Source organism: Thalassophryne amazonica, chromosome 7 (assembly GCF_902500255.1).
Source record: "Thalassophryne amazonica chromosome 7, fThaAma1.1, whole genome shotgun sequence".
NCBI classification, from domain to species: Eukaryota; Metazoa; Chordata; class Actinopteri; order Batrachoidiformes; family Batrachoididae; genus Thalassophryne; species Thalassophryne amazonica.
This window is the reverse complement of record NC_047109.1, coordinates 85,719,603-85,741,059: the sequence shown is the minus strand read 5'-3', so window position 1 is coordinate 85,741,059 and position 21,457 is coordinate 85,719,603. Positions and strand designations below refer to the sequence as shown.

The window sequence follows — 21,457 nt, the reverse complement described above, 5'->3', positions numbered from 1 at the left end:
ACACAGCTCAAAAGGTGCACACAATCAGCAAACACTTCCTGGCTTAAATATATATCAGCTTCTCACCCTGCAGGCACGGAACAACTCAGTTCAAATCTCCACTGCAGCAGAAGGTGATTAGACAATTAGCATAACATGACAGCTCAATACAACAAGGTGTGAGGGACACCAAATCCACTGTCATTACTTCATAAAAGTCACCAAAACCAAATTACCTCAGGAAGTGTGCTGAAGAGCGTGAGACCTCACCCAATCCTCCTTCACAGACTGTGGCGTCAAACCTGGAGCGGTCTCTTCGTCCGTAATGGTGAGATTGTTCTCCTGACGTCGATCTCACACGTCTGCTCACAAGGTCGAGTCTCTGGCAATCACACACTGTGCATTCAAGGTTTAAGTGCAGCAATCTCTGATCAAGACAAAATACACCACAGCTGTGAGTCCTGATGACCTGCATGTGAAAACAAGCCTCAGGTGTTCAGGGTGAGGTCCTAATACTCAGCCACTCAGTCCTGAATGCATACCACCTGGTGGGAGAAACAGAAAAACAAAAACCAAGCCAGCCAAACACCCCAGCACACAACACTAGATCCCAGAAGGATTTCAAATTGCATAGTGTAGTTATAAATGTGTTCTTGCATTTTGTCACTTACAACATATATAGCTGTTGATATTTTGGTATTACATTTCTATAGGGATTATTTATCCACTGATGGTACTCATACTGTAAACTTCTGCTGAAGCTTCATTGTCCTTTGTTGGTAACTGCTGATTAAATGTTGAAAGAAAATTTACTTGACCCATGTATTTTATGCTGTACTTGTGTGACATTTATATACCCTGATTTTTGTTTTAGTATGTTTTCCATACTGTTTGTACTGTACATACATTGTTGTTGCTTTCGCCTGCCCCTGGTTATTCAGCATCACCACAGAAGATTCATTGTTGATCCAATCTGGAATTTGGCACAAGTTTACACCAGATGCCTTTCCTGATGCAACACCAGCTCTGGGGGAAGAAATCTGCTCACTGCTCCTGGTGTTCCCAATAAATATATGAAGCACTCCCAACACAAAAAGAGGTTTCTGTCCGGAGGACTTTAATGGACTTCTCTTGGTCAATATATTGAATATATGAAAAATCATAAAACACAAAAATATAGCTAGTTTGAGTAAAAACATCATGAAAAATAAATAAATTTACTCAGTTCTGCCAACTGTGACCCATAACTGAAGTAAGTGGGTATATGAAATGGATGGATGGATGGATGGATGGATGGTGATCGATTATGTACAGCACTTTGTAAATTGTCAGCCTAAAAGGGCTATATAAATAAATTATGTCCGCCAAGTATGGAATAAAATCACCGGTGTTTATTTATTTATTTGTCTGTCTGTTTGTCTGTCTATCAGCAGGATTACGTCAAAACTACTGCACGGATTTTGACGAAGGTTTCACCACAGATAGATATTAGGCAATGGAAGACTCCATTAAATTTTGGAGATGATCCGGACCGGATCCAAATTCTAGATCAAGTTTCACTTTATAGGCTTTGAAGGATTATGTTGAAACTACTTCATGGATTCTCACCACATTTGCCACAGATACATATTAGCACTTGAAAGACTCCAATGAATTTTGGAGGTGATCCGGATCCAGATTCTAGATCAAGTTTCACTTTATATAGGCGTTGAAGGATTACTGTTAGCAGGACTACGTCAAAACTACTGCACAGATTTTGACAAAATTTTCACCACAGATATATATAAGGCCATGGAAGATACCATTAAATTTTGGAGGTGATGTGGATCCGGATTCTGGATCAAGTTTCACTTTATAGGCTTTGAAGAATTACGTCAAAACAACTTCTTGAATTATCACCACATTTGGACCACAGATGCATATTAGCGCTTGGAAGACTCCACTGAATTTTGGAGGTGATCCAGATCTGGATTGGCGGATGTCAGTAATCCCTGTTTGCTCTTGTTGTTATTGTTGTTGTTATTATCACGCATCAGCAGAGCAGGTAGACATGAAAACATGCAACTCCAGGAACAGATTTGGGGAGGCCTGCGCTAAATGATCTGTCATTAAAAGTCCTTCAGGCAGAAACCTGTTTTGTGTTTTTTGTACTTCTGCTATGTTGCTGTGGAGCTTTGCAGAACGACTGTGATTTTGGGTGTGATTTTGCTGCAGACAGATTATCAAATTAAAATCTTGCATGTGCCTTAGGTTGTTTTTTATGTTCTGTGCATGCATGCATTTTCTGTCCACTTTGCAAAATGTTTTTTGATTAAACTATGTGTTGTTGAATTGCTGCAGGTACTTTTTGTGTTTATAAGTGCTGTCTGAAGTTGGAAGTGTTGTGACCCCTATCGGCCACCATAGTAACAGATACTACCGGGGAAATGGAATACAGTCTGTGGAAATAATGAGAGACAAAGTCAATATATGGAGAAAGATGAGGTGGAAGAACAGCAAAGGCTTCTTGGCCTGGTGATCTCATTAAGTGGCAAACTCCATTGTCCCTCATCACTCTTGTACTTCACTGAAGTAGTTAATCAAAGCTCTCAGGACTCTGAAGAAGTATTGTATGATGTCCGATTTCTTCTGCATTAGCTGATCCTCATTATTAAATCTGTGACAGCTGACTCTCAGTCTTGTGCGCTCGTGCAACGTGCTGATGCTGTTATCGCTGCTCATCTGTCGCCGAGTCCACAAATATCAGCTGTATTTCCCCAGACGCACACCAAGCGACTTCTTCTCGCCCCGTGTAAAAGGATAATTACAGCATGTGGTTTTTCCCAAAATTGTCTCTTTGTAGTGAAGTGGAAATGGTGGTCATCATGATCACATTATTGGCGCCGGCGTTGGCTGACCCTCTGGAGGCCTTCGAGCTGTGCTGCATGCTGATGATCTCACCGCTGCTCTGCAACCGCTCCACGCGGTGGCACAAACTCTTCATCGTGGACTGTAGCAGCACACAGAAACGACTTGTAAAACATGTGACTTAATAAACAATTACGTGAGGGTTAGTAACGGTCATCTCACCTGGAAATTATTTGTAACAAAGCAGTAGACCACAGGATCCATGCAGCTGTTCAGACTGCTAAGAGTGACTGTCAGATGGTAAACTATGACATGATGGGGCATATCAGGATAGAAGTACACCACCACCTTCAATGCAACAAACACAATGCAGTCACATGATCATGATGTCTTTTCATACACCTGTATATGGCTTATATAAAAGGCATTGCAGGACATGTGTGTATGTACGTGGACAAAACCTTTGGTCTCTTTGTACTCGGAGGTGAGGTGACTACCAGGTCTCATCTCTTGTATGGTGTTACCACATGACATGGAAAGTGTTTTAGGCATGGTCTTGCTGTAGTGAATGCTTGAACATGTCACCTGAAAATAAATGTTCCCTGGGACGCACCTGTTTTTCAATTTTTCAATTTATTTTCATTTATACAGCACCAAATCACAACTGAGTTGCCTCAAGGCGCCCCACACAGGCATGGTCCAACCCTACCAACCCCCAGAGCAACAGCGGTAAAGAAAATCTCCCTCTGAGGAAGAAACCTCAAGCAGACCTGACTCAAAGGGGTGACCCTCTGCTTGGGCCTGCTACAAACATAAATTACAGGGCAGTTCACAGAACAATTCACGGATGAATATACAAGAAATGCTGTCGGCGCACAGGACAGGAGGGTCGCCAACACAAATACAACTCCCATCTCTGGATGGAGCTGTACCTCTCTGTGTTGTGTGGCATGGTGGGGTCACCATGGCTCCCGATGAATCCAGCAGAGCCAGGTTTGTGTTCCTTGGCACACCCAGTGTGTACCCTGGAAACCTGCAAAGCTTCGCTCTCAGACTGCAGGCTTACTTGTAGTTCCTAGGGTTTGTAAGAGTAGAATGGGAGGCAGAGCCTTCAGCTTTCAGGCTCCTCTCCTGTGGAACCAGCTCCCAATTCAGATCAGGGAGACAGACACCCTCTCTACTTTTAAGATTAGGCTTAAAACTTTCCTTTTTGCTAAAGCTTATAGTTAGGGCTGGATCAGGTGACCCTGAACCATCCCTTAGTTATGCTGCTATAGACGTAGACTGCTGGGGGGTTCCCATGATGCACTGTTTCTTTCTCTTTTTGCTCTGTATGCACCACTCTGCATTTAATCATTAGTGATCGATCTCTGCTCCCCTCCACAGCATGTCTTTTTCCTGGTTCTCTCCCTCAGCCCCAACCAGTCCCAGCAGAAGACTGCCCCTCCCTGAGCCTGGTTCTGCTGGAGGTTTCTTCCTGTTAAAAGGGAGTTTTTCCTTCCCACTGTAGCCAAGTGCTTGCTCACAGGGGGTCGTTTTGACCGTTGGGGTTTTACATCATTATTGTATGGCCTTGCCTTACAATATAAAGCGCCTTGGGGCAACTGTTTGTTGTGATTTGGCGCTATATAAAAAAAAAATTGAATTGAATTGAATTAGTTTATAAAGGAAAATATGGCAGGAAATTGCTGCAGTGATATTAAAATTGTACATATTCTTATCCAGTTGGTTCAAAATGCTGCTGCAAGACCTTTGACAGGAAGCAGAAAGTTACACCCATTTTGGCATGTCTTCACTGGCTTCCTGTCCCTATGAGATCAGATTTTAAGCTTCTGCTACTAACCTATAAAATTATTCATGGATTGGCACCTCCCTACCTAGCTGACCTAAGTAAACCTTACGTACCGGCCCAGGCTTTACATTCTCAGGGTGCAGGACTACTTTCTGTCCCTAGGGTGAATAAAAAGTCTGCAGGTCATAGAGCTTTCTCTTATCATGCCCCTGTTCTGTGGAATGATCTCCCTGCATCAATAAAAGTCAGATTCTGTAGAGACTTTCAAGTCCAGAATTAAGACACACTTATTTTCCCTTTCGTATGGCTAGCATATTGGCATAGTATGTTACGATGCTTTTTACCATTTTAAATTCATTTATTAGTAAACAGAGCGTGCTGAGGCTTCAACTTTATCTAAATTCTGGGTCTTTTAGTGAAGCTTAGGGCTAGTGGCCAGTGATCACCTTAGTATTTCTTCTGTTTTTCTTGTTGCTTAATGCTAACAAGTTACACTGTATTTGTTGTTCTGCTGCCTGATTGTTTTTTCTCTCTGTTTGGGCTGCAGCTTCATCCAGAGATGGGAGTGGGTGTCTTCTTCTGCAAGCCTCCCGTCCTGAACACCAGCATGGACACTCAAATTTTTTTGTATATTCATATTGTAAATTGTGTTGGCAGCATGGCCCAAGTAGAGGGTTGCCCCTTTCAGTCTGGTCTGCTTGAGGTTTCTTCCTCAAATCATCAGAGGGAGTTTCTCTTTACCACTGTTGCGTATGTGCTTGCTCTAGGGCAGACCTGGGCAAACTGCGGCCTGGGGGCCACATGCGGCCCTTTGCATGTCTCTGTCCAGCCCTCATGAGGTCTGTGATTATTATTACATATATTAAAAATGTCAAGCTTGTGTGTTGCAAATCATTAGGGAGGTTTATTTAGGTATATTTAAATATTTACATATTATTACAATAATAAAAATTACCTATAAAAGCTATTAAATAGGTAATTTTTTGTAAAATTTGTAATGGGAGACAGCTGAGTTATTGATGGTGTGGCCCTCGGACATAATTCAGGCTCCCTATGTGGCCCCGTGTAAAAACTAATTGCCCACCCCTGCTCTAGGGGTTGGTAAGATTAGACCTTACTTGTGTGAAACGCCTTGAGGTAACTTTGTTATGATTTGGCGCTATATAAATGAAATTAACTGAAATCCAAGTCTCACATTATTTTTCGTATCCCCATCATGAAATGAGTGACATTTTCGTGATGCTTATTTTTTGTTTTACTGTTTCTAATCCTACCCCTTCTCCAAACATACGTAACCATAACATAAGTGTCTCCCTTCCCTAACCCTAAGCACAACCTCCCCAGACCCCCCATGTCACCCCGCATTTCATGCCCCAGCCATGAAAAGCACCTCATTTTCATGACAGTATCACGGGCAATAGATTAAGTTACTTTTTGTAATGCCACCACGAACTGCCTTGAGATTAGGTTGGCCATTTGTGACTCAGAGCGATATATCAAGAGGGAGAAAAAAGTCAGTTATCTGCTGTAAAGGACTTGCTGGGACTTGGTTTGCTGTCTTTTTTTTTAATAAAATGCAAAGGGCCCCAGACAAGGGGTCCACAGTTGCACCCAAAACACTGCTGGCATTCTATCCGAGGGCTCTCGTCAAGCTGGTGTCTGTCCCCTTAATGCTTGATAACTTGGGTGACCAGGGATTGCCTCGAGGTATTTCTTCAGGGTGTTCTTCATGAAAACTAGTGTTGGTGGAGGTTTGCGCTCTACAAGCGCAGTGGCTCTAGTTTAATGTTTAAATCCTTCCATAGTAAAATGAAAAAGCAGCAGCAGATTCATTCCTATTCTATTTCCACCTAATACGAGGTCTATTAGATAAGAAACCGACCCTTTTATTTATTTTTTTTAACTATATGGATTTGAATGACGTGCGATTACACCAATCATGCTTGAACCCTCGTGCGCATGCGTGAGTTTTTTCACGCGTGTCGGTGACGTCATTTCCCTGTGGGCAGGCCTTGAGTGAGATGTGGTCCCGCCCTCTCGGCTGAATTCCTTTGTTTCACACGCTGCTCGAGACGGCGTGCGTTGCTTTATCAAATTTTTTTCTGGACCTGTGAGGAATATCTGAGTGGACTCTATTCGAGAAATTAAGCTGGTTTTCGGTGAAAAGTTTCATGGCTGATGAGAGATTATGGGGTGTTTCTGTCGCTGTAAGGACTTCCCACGCAGCGGGACGTCGTGTAGCGCTTCCAGGCGCTGTCGTCGGCCTGTTTCAACCTGAAATCATCCTAATTTAAGGCTTAATTCACCCAGGACGTCGTGAGAGAACAGAGAAGATTCAGAAGAGGCCGGCATGAGGACTTTATGCGGACATTCCACTGTTTAAGGACATTTTGTAATGAAAGACGTGCGCGCAAATTCGCCGAGTCGTCACGGAAACGACTCGGCGAATTTGCGCGCACGTCTTTCAATCTGCGTGCACCGCGACAGGAAAAACACCTCCGTGTTGAAAACCATTTGTAAAATTCAGGCGGCTTTTGATGGCTTTTAACAAGTGAGTAACTGAGAAATTGTTTAACAGCTTGGGCATGTTCCAACTTGCCCGTTAAGGTTTCCAACGGAGGTGTTTTTCCTGTCGCGACCCCCCGCGGTCGGGTCCGACCCGACACGCGACTCTGCCCGCACGTTCTTTCATTACAAAATGTCCGTTAACAATGGAATGTCCGAATAAACTCCTCATGCCGACTTCTTCTGAAAGTTCTCTGTTCTCTGACGACTTCCTGGGTCAACAGAGCCTGAAATGTGGAAGTTTTCAACTTGAAATGGCGAGACGCTGCTGCCTCGAAGCGCAACCGCCGTCAGGCGCCATGGGCCGTCCTTAAAGCGACACTACCGGACCAAAATCTCTCATCAGCCGTTAAAATTTTTACCGAAAACCAGCTGAATTTATCAAATGGTGTCCACTCAGTTGTACCTTACAGTTTTGAAAAAAGTTTGATCAAACAAAGCAGCAGTCTCTGAGTCATTCCTAAACAATGAAAAAATCGACGAGAGGGTGGGCGACTCCTCACTCAAAGACTGCCCACAGGCGAATGACGTAACCGACAGGCGTGAAAAAACTCTCGCATGCCCACAAGGGTTCAAGCATGTCTGATGTAATCACACGTGATTCAAATCCATATGGTTTTTGAAAAAAATAATAAGGTCGGATACTTTTCTAATAGACCTCGTATATTTGTTGAGATGCAGTTTTTTTTAATGCCTGAAAGAGCTTTTGACAATAGCCATCTTACACTCACCTGTCTGATGTGAAAGGGAGTGAAGCAGACAGTGAAGATAATTAGCACAGTGCTCAGTAGCTGCACTGCTTTTCTCCTCCTCTCCCTGTGGAAACAATGCACAAGTCTGCCGTCACTGCTGTGAAGATCATTTTATCCTGTGCTTTTATTAAACCACCAATGAGGTTTTCATGACTGCTTTTTTTTTTAGTTTGTCTCTAGCATTACACAATAAACTACCAAGTCTGCTTTTCATGAAACTTGGCAGTGGGGTGGAGCACCGGTAAAGGAAAAATGCTTAAAATTTTGGCATGGATTTGGGTCTCAAGATAGATCCAGGAATATATTTTTTCACTGTCTTTAACATGATTACACCCAGCAAGGCGATGAGGAAATATATGGATATGTAGGCTAATGATGTTGCAAAAAGGAAATTAATGAAGGACATTACAAAGACAACTATAAACGTCTAAATGGCAAACCATTTATAGCATTTTACCCCCTGAGAGCAGATGTTTGGTGTGTCTGGGTTTGCAGTTCTTCTGGAGGAAGACTAAGATCCAGGATTTCAATGGCTTCCTGGACTGGATTTTCAGAAGTGTATCTGTGTGCGGGAAAGTGTTGAATTTACAGAGGAAGTTGACAGAGTCTCGAGGTTGCTGGACAGAAGTGTTTGATGATGGTGATATTGCAGGTTGTATAGATGGCTGGAAAACAAAGGTCCAAGTCTTTAGGGTCCTGTAGCTTCTACTTTTATTGTATAGTTGTGAGACTTGGATGATAACCAGTGACCGAAGGCTATGACTGGATCTCGTTTGTACTTGGGTACAGCTGAAATGACTTTGTGTTAAATGAGCAGTTATTTCAGGAGACTCAGATGAGGAGTATCATTTGTATTCTGAGGGAGTATCAGCTAAGACAGTTTAGCCACATGGCATATTTTTCTTAGCCTGATCCAGCACATGGGTACCTCACTGTTGAGAACCCCAGTGTTTGGAGAAGGCCAAGGGTACATCCACATTTTAGCCAACTGTGGCAGATGGATGGTTACTTTTGAGAAGCATGGATGGGCCGGTTGTCTGCCTTGATGGTTGTCATCCATGACAGAATGCAGTGATGTGAAATTCCAGCACATGCTCCCAGACTTGAGTTAAGAGGAGATGTTCAAAGCACTTTACAGTGATACCTCAAATTCCACCATTCACATACACACCAACCTTCACCATGCAAATACTCAAGATATGCTGGATATATGTTCATTCCTCTCTTAAACCTCTTGTGCAAGCTCAGAGGGTGCTGATCTTGGCCTATTTTTTTTTGGGGGGGGGGGGGATCAGGGAGGATTCAAGTGTCAGTGAGTGCTCAATACCTGACTCTCTACTCTACAGTACCAATTTGGTGGGAGGTACTACTAGTCCTTCAAGACAGACGTGTTCTACCTGCTCTGCTGCATCAGGCGACGGTCTGCAAGGGCCCACATAATTCGCAAAGTAAAGACTACAATGATGACGAGGGGTAGGAAGAACTCAGTGATAGTGAGAAAGAGAAGCTTTGAGACACAGCAGCCTGTATGCTGGAAAACAGTGGAGAGGATGGAGTAGGTAACCACGATGGCAAAGAACCAGACAGAAGCGCACACACATCTGGCCACACTGGAGTTCCGCCACCGACGGGATGCTTCCGCCTAGAAGAACAAAAGAAATTATTCTACTTGGGTTTTCTCTTGTTATTGAAGAGAGGTCTTGTGAAGAGACACAATTCAAATTCAAATCCATTGTCAATGCCTCACCAAACAGGCTTCATGGGTAACCAACCTGCACAATGGCGAGGTAACGATCAACACATATGCAGGTCAGAAACAAGATGCTGCAATACATGTTGACAAAGTAGCTGAAGATGTGCAGGTAGGAGCAAGTTAGACAACCTCCTCCGCTGTAGTAGAGCAGGATGCGAGTTGGTAGAGAGAGATTAACCAACAGGTCTGTCACCGCCAGGTTGATGGTGTAAATCACTGAGGTGGTCTTCTGCTTGGTGCGGAAACAAAAAACATACAGTGCTAGCATGTTGAGCATCATGCCCACCTGGAAAACATGACGACATAAAAGAGAAGAGGTGAAAAGAGTTAGTTAGGGTTGGGTGAACATTTATGTATTTTGGCATTTAATCTTTATTAATCTTAACTGATCTGCTATACTGGATTAAAAAATCTTAAACTGGTAAATTTGTTTGTTACGTTCCATTCTAATCCAGTTACATTTTGTCCACGAATCTGATTGGTTAAGCGTGTAAGATTTCAGATTGTATAATATCGGGGTAACGGTGGCAAAATATTTGACCGTTTCACATTTGGATGGATTACTCCGCGCCCTGACTGGTGTTCTGATGAGATGTCATTTCTGTCGAATGTCATTCCTGTCATCCGCACATGCATGCAAAATATAGTCAGGACGCGGAACTGTTGATTTATGCGATGAGGCGCACAATTTGACAGAGCACTGGCTGCACGTGCTGCTAGCAGTTAGTGCTGTTAGCTGAGAGCAAGAGAAAGTCACGTACCGCCGCCGCTGAAATGGATGAATTTAAGCTATCATACGAAAGTACTGATGTGGATTCTGATACAGAATTACCATTTCACATTTGATGGATTTTCATGTTTGATGGATTACTCTGGGCCCTGACTGCTGTTGGAGCGATGCTGCCTCGGCTCGACGGTAAACCTCGGCGACCGAATTACCTACAGAAAAATAAACCGTGCAAACAATGGAATTGAATTAGAATGGGAATGACCCCCTTGTGTCTGATGATTTGCAGACGTTCATGCTGTTATATGGTCGCAAATAGCCATTTTACGGCTCTGCTAATGCATCACCATAAAACTTCTTTTTACAGGCTAAGCTAACACGTCACCGGTAAAGCTCTAGTTGCAACCATATAACCTGCATGAACCAGCAAATGAACCAGCAAATCATCAGACACAACAGGGTTATTCCCTAAAAGACTTGTATATATTGTATCAATTCACTGATATGAAAGGGAAATATATCTTAACAAAGAAAGCAACAGAATCACACCACAATCGTAATGCAATATCATTCATGCATCATGGAGAAACAGCTGTATGGTCCAATCATTACTGTACTGCATGGAATTGTGGGGGTGCTTCGGCTGTTTGGATCCACCTTTTGCAAGATGATGGCACTGATCAAGATCATGCCCCCTTGCTCTGAGCTACAGATTACTAGAAATGCCGAAAAAGAAAATTGCACAACTTAGTGATCTATTTATTCGTTTTTGTGCAGGTAGCTTAGTGGGATAATACCAATATGTTGACCTGGATTTTATTGCTGATCCTACTAACTGTAGGTATTCTTAGAAAGACACTTAATTGGCATTGACCCAGTCCACCCAGCTGTAAATGGGTACCGGCCTTGGCTGCAGAAATAAACAGTGACGGACTGGTGTCCCTTCCAAGGACAGTTGTAGCCTTTCATCCACTTCATGCTACAGTATCTGGGTATAAGCAATGGCACCTCAGGGACTATGTAGGATTGATCTTTTTGGTGCTGTGTCAATGTGGCCATTTTCAGTCGTAACCTGTGACTTCAGATTGACGCGTGTTAATGCGGACATGGTTTCAATTCTGAAAGGTAAGATAGTGTGATATCTCTAATATCTGCTCTTAGGAAGAAAGAATCTCCATTGTAAAACAAAATCAGTTTGTTCAACAAAAGAGATCATTAATCAAGTTTATCTTGAAAGTCATTTAAGTCTACATCTCTCCAGAGAGTAGCTGAATGCACCACAGACATGGTACATGTTATAATATACAAATAAAGAATGTTTATGAGTTCAATGGTACAAATATTTAATTGGAGTGAAAGCTGGAACATACCATTCAACTTGGCTTTGCCTCACTGAATAGTGTTCCAGCTTTCACTGAATTAAATACTCATTCCATTGAAAGAATGTAAAAACATTCATTATTTGTTTTATATAATGGCTAAAATAGATTTTTGTCATTTGGTATTTTATTAATTTATAAATAACAGAAAAGGACTTATCACTGATGCTTAACAGTCCAACACGAACTGTCCAAAATTGCGATGATATTGTCCGTGATACTGTGCACTGACTTTGTGTACTCCCCCCCCAACCGCCAAAAAAGACTTCATGTAGTTCCTCAGTCCAACGAAAATTCACGTCAGAAATTTGTCCAGCTTTTCAACTTTTCATCCTAACAGCTTTTCATGCCTCCAGACGGCTTACAGTGGAGTGGATTTGTGTGTGTGTATTAAAAGAATTAGCAGCATCAATTAGCTCCTTCAAATCGTCATCTGCCAGCAAAACAAACTCTGCCATGTTTAGCTAAGTGCCTCCCCCGGTAGTGTGAGCGCGCACGGTGGTCGGGTGTGCAATAGCAAATGTCATATAGCACCAAAATTGCACGCTAAAAAAGAGCTATTGCACGGTTAATGAAACACAACAGCAAATGGAATGTCATGTGACATACAACCCACCAATCAAATGACAAGGATCCACTCAGCCATTATATAAATGTACCTATTTGACACAATATTTTCAGGGCTCCTGAAACATGCTTACCAGGAATATGAGAACATTTACAACCATTAAGGTAATCCAAAGGCCATAAAAGTCATTGTAGAGTCCTTCATCCAAATGAGCCAATTTATGAAGACACGCTTCCATTCCACTGCTGTTAGCCTTGGTAGCTGTTATTGGCAAAACCGAAAAGGATGTGTTGATAGAAACCCAGGATTCAGTGATGCTGGAGTTCATCTTAATGTTGGTGTTGATGACAGTAGTAGTGGAGACAGGGAGGATGATGATTTGTTGAAGTCGAAACTGTCAGAAAAAATGACAATCTTTTATTGAGCATTATCATACAACAAATGCACATTTGTTGTGACTGAAAGATAGTATGTGTACATGTTGCTCACAGGTGTAACAGAATCCAGTCAATCAAACACATTTACATTCGCATTAGCAAATTTACGTTTATGTGCACCTGACCTTATATATATATATATATTGGTCGTGGGCCGTTATCGGCGTTATCGTGCTGCGATAATGTGAGACTCTTATTGGGCGATATAAAAAATATCGCCGTTAATCTATTCTCAAAGTTGGGCTGGGAGCTGGGTCTGTGCCTCGAAGCTTCATTTAACGTTGTAGTACATATTCCAGGCCTGTGTGTGGCGCTGTAATGTCCCCAGAAAAACAAACAGAAGAAGAAGTAGAGCAAGTGCTAATCAAATTAGCACAAAAGCTACAGCTTTCCAACGCAACAAACAGGAAAATAAAGCCTTTTAGGAAAAAGGTGGTCCACGCTGATCATCTAAAGTAGCTTACTGTCCATTTAAAGCAAAGCAGTGTGTTTGTTTGTTTGTTTCTTTTTTTAAACAGTTTCGTCCGCTGACCGCTCTACGCGCGGTGGCCGGCTGCTGCCTCTCTCTGCCCGGTGTGAGTGGCTCAGCACTGCCAGCTCCGTCCCGGCCACAGACAGTTTCTGGAAGAAGTCCACTCTTTCTTCTGGGTGACAGTCATTACTTAGGTGACAGCTGCCCTGTCATTAGGAGGGTGTTAACTAGAGCACAATAGCTGCTAATTAGAGCTATTGTTTAGTCACCAGCCTATAGCAGTCTGCCTCTCAGTAGGAGGGGTCTGGTTAGGTTTAAAACTCCAGCTTTTGTGACTTCTTGATTATTCTTCTCTACAAGAGTCAAGACAGAAGTCAGACCACCAGAGCAAGAATTTTAGCTGAGGAAGCTTCTGCGATTTGAAGCGAAACGTCCTTGCGTCAAGCAACCCAGTCCAGTCGAAGATTCAAGCTTCTCTACTATACTTAGGTAGCACGCATATTCTGAACGAGTCATTTTAATCTAGATTAATCTAGATTAATTTCAAGATTTCAGTGAGATTAATCTAGATAAAAAAAAATAATCTATGCCCACCACTAATATATATATATATATATATATATATATATATATATATATATATATATATATATATATATATATATATATATATATATTTGACCATCATTCTCCTGTTACCACAACCTGAGATGAGCCCTGTGAAAATAACTGCTTAACATTCCAAAACATCAAGGTTGCAAACAGAGGCTTGATCAAGGACTGCATGTCCTTGTTTGTGGTTTAACATGTGCCAGCAGAAACTGATTAGTCAGAGGAACAGAATGCTCCACAGCCTTGAAGTGCCTTGTGTCTGTCAGCCTGCGATGTGCATCATACGATCACGTGTATGTAAATGAATGATTCACCCTGTAACCACCCATGTTTGTGTCTCAATAAAAAGGCTCTGCGAAGTGGGACCTCTTCGGAAAAGACTGCACAGAAAAGCTACAAGTTCTGTTGATCTCTTCCCCTTTGCGCAAAGCCACCAAAAGAATTTCTGCTCTCTGTCTGGTTCTGTTGAGTCTTGTTTTTGTATGTGCAGGTAAAAAGGGTTAAACCTGACAAGGGGGAACCTGACAAACACTGTTGTGTCCAGAAAAACTTTGTGTGTTTTAGGTTCTTTTATTGTGGTGAGTGATCTCAAAAAGAACTGGACAGGAAATGGACTTCAAAGTTTAAATATTGTATTGAAAAAAAGTTCAAACCCTGATACAGAGAGTCATCTAACAGTGCTGGGGTCTTTGAACCAGATCACATGCAAACACCTAGAGCAAAGAGCCCAGATCTCCTTCCTACACTAACTTTTATTTCTGTGCCTAAGCCAGTCCCCATGTGGGCGGTCCTTAGCCTTTCTTGAGTCAGTTGTCTATGTGATTGGCTGCAAAGTGAGGTGAGGTAAACATGTCCGCTCACGTTGCGTTCAAGGTTGTTATGTAAAAATCTTATAGTGTTTGTGTATATCTGCAATATAGTGTGATGTCAAGCAATAAAACAGTGTTCCATCATGCTGTCCAAACAGAGGCGAATATTTTGATTTTGATCAGTTAGACAGCTATAAAAATATTAGATGGTTTTATCAATTAGACAGCTTATAAAAGGATCAGATAATTGAGCCAAATACAAGGACATTTTGTGCGTCAGCCATTTTGAAAAGCAGTTAGGTTACGATCAGATAGTTACAAGGACATTTTGGATGTGCGTCGGCCATTATTTTGTGTTATGCATCATGGAACACTCTTACAGTGTGCTTATTGTCTAAAATCTTTTTTCTTTGTTTTGTCTTGGAGTGTTTTATGTTCTCACTGTATGGTTATTGCTGTGTGAAGGACTATTCTGCTGCCAACGAAAATGGATCCGCTTTATTTTGTTGCATTGTGGCTTTTATTGTGTACCCTGTTTGTGAGGGATCTCACCGGAGCTGTCAATCCGACAGGGACACGTCATACTTATTCCAGAGATGTGTTAATGCAGTTGAACTGTGTCAGTCTGAACCGCGTTACGGATGTTATATTACCAGAATTTATTCCGAGGGATTTTAATTATCTGGTTTTTAACAAAGGTGATTCGAGAAAGCGGGGGAGACGAGGTGGTGTGAGGCTGCGTGTGCGTAAACAGCAGCTTACCAGGATCCCCTTGCCTGTGTCATGATTATGGGAAATGTTCAGTCCCTGAGAAATAAAGTGGATGAACTTCAAGGAAATGTCCACTTTCAAAAGGACTTCAGGAACACTTGTGTCATGGCCTTTACGGAGACATGGCTTACTGAGGAAGACCGAGACGCCGATCTGCTCATCGATGGTTTTGGAGCTCCGCTTCGTCTTGATTGTCAGACTGAAGTGACGGGAAAAACGTAAGGAGGTGGGGTATGTTTGTATGTCAACAAACAATACTGCACCTCTGTGACTGTCAGAGAGAAAATCTGCACACCAGATGTTGAACTTTTATCTGTCATTGCGTCCTTTTTATCTGCCTCGTGAATTCCCACAACTTTTTATAATAGTACTATACATTCACCCAAAGGCAAATGCTGCCTGTGCTTCTAGTACTGTTTTTAATGTTGTTCAAAAATTGCAGTCCATTTCACCTGATGCCCCGAATTTTATTTTGGGAGATTTTAATCAAGTCTCCTTGGAAAAAAACCCAAACAAACTTCTATCAATATGTTACCTGCCCAACCAGGCGTGGCAAGACTTTGGATTTATGTTATGGGTCAATTAAAGATGCTTTTAAATCACTCCCTCTTCCTCCGTTGGGTTTTGCATCTTCTGCCAACCTACAAGACTGTTTTAAAGAGGGGAAAAGTACAAACCAAGGAGGTTAAAGTTTGGACTGCTGATTCTGAGCATTGTTTGCAGGAATGTTTTGACTGTACTGACTGGGACATGTTTAAGCAGTCCTCTGATAACCTGGATGAACTCACTGATGTTATATGTTCTTATGTCACTTTTTGTAGAGACATGATTGTACCCTGTAAGAAAGTTAAAATTTATCCTAATAATAGACCATGGGTCACTAAATCAGTGAAATTGTTATGTGCAGACGCGAGTTGAGGAGCGCGACCAGCGTCTGACTGAACCCAGCGCTAAAATAACCAGAAAGCGGTTCCAAAAACAAAACATTTATTTCCCTTCTGTGCAATAACTGTGTACAACATAAATGTACGATTATCTGGCGAGGTGAAGGACGGCGCGCTCTCCAGCGCCCAAATAGATCGAAGCCCGACGCTTCTGGACCCAGACTCACCGCCGAACACCCCACAGGTGGACACGACAAACTGACTCTGTGAAGGATGCAAAGGTGAGGTAAGTCAACAGCTACAACAAATATCCTTCAAAGGCACACACTATCAGCAACACATTCAGGTCTGAATTTAAGCTATATGTAAATGAGCAGCTTCTCACAACAGGTGGAGGATCATCATTCCGTACGCCACAGCCGTGAGAAGCGAGCTGCACAATTCTCATCAATGTTCAAATATACTGCGTAACAAAATACCAAATTACTGTTAACACTTATTCAGACAATCATCACCTCTGATGTGTGCTGACAGCATGTGTCCCTCACCCGTCCTCCTTCACAGGCACGATGTGTCAAACCCAGGCGCGGTCCTCAGCGTCTCACAAACGAACGTCACAAGGTCGCGTTCCCGGCAATTCTGCTCGAATCACTCATGGCTTAAATGCAGAACGCCATCTCATTATCTGCTTCAGCTGAAAGTCTTTAAGTTTGCACGTGAGCATCATCCACAGGTGCTGCAAGTCATTAGGCCTGCACGTGCACATCCTCCACAAGTGCAGCCAATAATGCTGATGAGGGTGAAGGACTCTTCTGCCAGCACCTTCTCCACAGACAAAAACCAGTTTGCATACCACCTGGAGAGCAAAGAAAAGAAAACAACACCAAAATGTCCAGCCAAACCCCCCAACACACAACAGAAATCTTGTATAAAGAAAAAGAAGGAGGTCTTCAAAAAGGGAGTAGACTCAGACCTTCTTTTAGTTACCAAAGAGCTTAAAATAGAGATTCTTAAAGCAAAACAGACCTATAAGTCTGAGTTGGAGAAGAGGATGGCTGCTCATAATCTTGGGTCAGCTTGGTCTAGTATGAAGGCCATTGCAGGCCTCCAAAATATGGAAAGCAGCACAAATATTACTTTAAAGTGGCTTCAACTCAGATACTGAACTAGCTAATGCTCTTAATTGTTTTTTAATCGTTTTAACATATCTGATTTTAGTAAGGAAACTCAGGAACTTGGTCTCAGGCTCCGTGACTCTCAACACTTCTCCCTTCACCAATGGGATATAGAAAAAGCTTTTCTTAGCACAAAGGTAAATAAGAGTCATGGTTCAGATAATATCTGTGGCCATTTACTTAAATCTCGTGCAAAAGAGCTGAGTCCAGTTTATTATATTTTTAACTGGTCCTTGGAAACACAGCATGTCCCCAAAGTGTGGAAAGATGCTGTTGTGGTCCCAGTTCCTAAATCTAGTAATCCTACATCCTTGAATGATTTTAGGCCTGTTGCTCTAACATCAATTTTGATGAAGATTTTTGAGAAATTGGTACGGTCGGTAATGCTAAAAAATACTATGCATGCACTCGATCCCTTACAATTTGCTTACAGGCCTAATAGAGGAGTGGAGGACGCCACACTCACTTTGCTTAATCTGCTTCTCAGGCATTTGGAGGGCAGCGGGTGTCATGCCCGGCTTTTATTTGTTGACTTCTCTTCAGCTTTTAATACAATTCAACCCTGTATTTTAACCCAAAGGCTTTTAGAACATTTTAAATTAAGTAATAATCTCGTGGGTTGGATTTTAGACTTTTTAACAAACAGAACACAGAAAGTTAGAGTGAACGGGATTTTATCAAACACAGTGTGTTCTTCTACTGGCTCGCCACAAGGGTGTGTGCTCTCACCTCTGTTATTTATTCTCTATACCAGTATGTGTCAGAGCACTTTTAAAAACAGGTTTATTTTAAAATACGCGGATGATACAGTGATTGTCAGTCTGCTGCGGGATAACGAGAGTAGCCACGGTCCTGTAGTTGACCATTTTGTTAAATGGTGTGAGGACTCATATCTTCAGATTAATATATCTAAAACTAAAGATATGGTCATTGATTTTAGGAAGAATGGTAGCACACCTGGAAACACAACAATGAATGGTCAACCAGTTGCAATTGTGAAAACTTATAAATACCCTTGGGACTATTATTGATGACTCCCTGAAGTTTGAGGCAAACTGTGAGGCAGTGTGTAGGAAGGGACATCAGCGCTTGTTCTGTCTCAGGAAACCGTCGTATTTTCACATTGGCCGAACCATGTTAACACTATTTTATCGTGCTTTTATTGAATCTGTTTTAGCTTTTTCTTTGGTGGCATGGTTTGGCAGTTTGACATTGAAGGATAGGAACAGACTGAGTCAGATCATTAAATGGTCCAGTCGGTTGATTGGTGAATCGCAGCTGAGTTTAGAGTCCCTGTACACTAAACAATTACAGCGGATAACCAACTGCATTACAGTTGATGACTCCCACCCCCTGGCTAATGAATTTCAGTTTTTACCTTCTGGCCGTAGGTTTAGAATCCCAAGGTGTAGAACAAAACGCTACAGGAGTAGTTTTGTCCCAGCAGCAATTGTGCAACTGAACAAATCTTAGTAGGTTTGCATATGGTTATATTTAGATATTTATATACTTATTTATTTATTTGCCCTTTGCACACTAGTTTTAAGCTGACCATCTTTTTAGTGGTTTTAAGGTTGTGAGTCCTTGGTGGTGTTTGTTAACTTGTTTTGTGTATGTTCTTTGTTAGTATTTTTAGTGTTTTTTTATTGTTGTTGTTGTGTTGACTAACATGGACGCCTTTTTTCTGTTTTCTGTTTGCTGCAAGCCAAATCTTCCTACGGGTACAAATAAAGTTACCTGAACCTGAACCTGAACAGTGTGGGTCTCCGGAAGAAAGACTGCGCATTAGAAAAGAATGGCAACTTTAATACACTGAATATATATATACACTCAACAAAAATATAAACGCAACACTTTTGGTTTTGCTCCCATTTTGTATGAGATGAACTCAAAGATCTAAAACTTTTTCCACATACACAATATCACCATTTCCCTCAAATATTGTTCACAAACCAGTCTAAATCTGTGATAGTGAGCACTTCTCCTTTGCTGAGATAATCCATCCCACCTCACAGGTGTGCCATACCAAGATGCCGATTAGACACCATGATTAGTGCACAGGTGTGCCTTAGACTGCCCACAATAAAAGGCCACTCTGAAAGGTGCAGTTTTGTTTTATTGGGGGGGATACCAGTCAGTATCTGGTATGACCACCATCTGCCTCATGCAGTGCAACACATCTCCTTCGCATAGTGTTGATCAGGTTGTCAATTGTGGCCTGTGGAATGCTGGTCCACTCCTCTTCAATGGCTGTGCGAAGTTGCTGGATATTGGCAGGAACTGGTACACGCTGTCGTATACACCGGTCCAGAGCATCCCAAACATGCTCAGTGGGTGACATGTCCGGTGAGTATGCCGGCCATGCAAGAACTGGGACATTTTCAGCTTCCAAGAATTGTGTACAGATCCTTGCAACATGGGGCCGTGCTTTATCCTGCTTCAACATGAGGTGATGTTCTTGGATGTATGCACAACAATGGGCCTCAGGATCTCGTCACGGTATCTCTGTGCATTCAAAATGCCATCAATAAAATGCACCTGTGTTCTTCGTCCATAACAGATGCCTGCCCATACCATAACCCCACCGCCACCATAGGCCACTCGATCCACAACATTGACATCAGAAAACCGCTCACCCACACGACGCCACACATGCTGTCTGCCATCTGCCCTGGACAGTGTGAACCGGGATTCATCCATGAAGAGAACACCTCTCCAACGTGCCAAACGCCAACGAATGTGAGCATTTGCCCACTCAAGTCGGTTACAACGACGAAACTGCAGTCAGGTCGAGACCCCGATGAGGACGACGAGCATGCAGATGAGCTTCCCTGAGACGGTTTCTGACAGTTTGTGCAGAAATTCTTTGGTTATGCAAACCGATTGTTTCAGCAGCTGTCCGAGTGGCTGGTCTCAGACGATCTTGGAGGTGAACATGCTGGATGTGGAGGTCCTGGGCTGGTGTGGTTACATGTGGTCTGCGGTTGTGAGGCTGGTTGGATGTACTGCCAAATTCTCTGAAACTCCTTTGGAGACGGCTTATGGTAGAGAAATGAACATTCAATACACGAGCAACAGCTCTGGTTGACATTCCTGCTGTCAGCATGCCAATTGCACGCTCCCTCAAATCTTGCGACATCTATGGCATTGTGCTGTGTGATAAAACTGCACCTTTCAGAGTGGCCTTTTATTGTGGGCAGTCTAAGGCACACCTGTGCACTAATCATGGTGTCTAATCAGCATCTTGATATGGCACACCTGTGAGGTGGGATGGATTATTTCAGCAAAGGAGAAGTGCTCACTATCACAGATTTAGACTGGTTTGTGAACAATATTTGAGGGAAATGGTGATATTGTGCATGTGGAAAAAGTTTTAGATCTTTGAGTTCATCTCATACAAAATGGGAGCAAAACCAAAAAAGTGTTGCATTTATATTTTTGTTGAGTGTATATATATATATAAAAACTCTGGAACAGCCGCCTGGTGTCATACACTAGCTGCTGACTCAGCACTCCTATTCAACCTCCTGCTGCACTGCAGCAAAACAGACCTTTTTATACTATGGTATTTGCCCCCTAGTGGTCTCCTTTGGACACCACACACACCTGCTCCTAATTTTCATCAAGCATGTGATGATATACAGCTATATTTCGGTGAATATAGCTAGTTAGCTAAGCTAGCTATATATAGGGAGCTAGCTAGCTAGCTAGTGAGCGATAGAGAGAGACCTCCGAATGTCCATCATGCATGTGATTATAAGATTATAACAGGTATATGTCAAATCTGGTTGTATTCCTGAATTTGTAAATATATTCCTGGAATCACCAGATTATTACCCTACTTTACAAATCTAGAGACAAAATTACAGCGGCGTCTCAATGAGCAGTAATATGGAGAACCTATTTAGTTTCATTTTAAATGGCAGAATTCAAAT

General features: G+C 42.3%; 1 protein-coding gene across 1 annotated transcript; it reads right to left on the bottom strand.

Annotated features, from left to right (window-relative positions):
• Window positions 1-2,310: 2,310 nt before the first annotated feature.
• On the bottom strand, window positions 2,311-15,783 carry gpr20 (G protein-coupled receptor 20). The gene is made up of 8 exons (XM_034173660.1): window positions 15,722-15,783; window positions 15,455-15,662; window positions 12,496-12,756; window positions 9,708-9,974; window positions 9,333-9,577; window positions 7,915-7,999; window positions 3,049-3,174; window positions 2,311-2,968 (listed from the first exon to the last, which is right to left on the bottom strand). The coding sequence occupies exons 1-8, from the start codon at window positions 15,781-15,783 to the stop codon at window positions 2,783-2,785; spliced, it is 1,440 nt and encodes a 479-aa protein (XP_034029551.1). The 3' UTR covers window positions 2,311-2,782.
• Window positions 15,784-21,457: the final 5,674 nt, after the last annotated feature.

What these genes read in the sequence shown, in the direction of transcription:
- gpr20 (XM_034173660.1), bottom strand. Translation starts at nt 15,783, where the DNA reads ATGACAGATAAAAGTTCAACATCTGGTGTGCAGATTTTCTCTCTGACA. An exon ending in CTGACAGTCACAGAGGTGCA is followed by an intron (nt 15,663 to 15,721) that starts GTATTGTTTGTT and finishes CCGTCACTTCAG; the next exon opens with TCTGACAATCAAGACGAAGC. An exon ending in TTGTTACAAATAATTTCCAG is followed by an intron (nt 2,969 to 3,048) that starts GTGAGATGACCG and finishes GTGCTGCTACAG; the next exon opens with TCCACGATGAAGAGTTTGTG.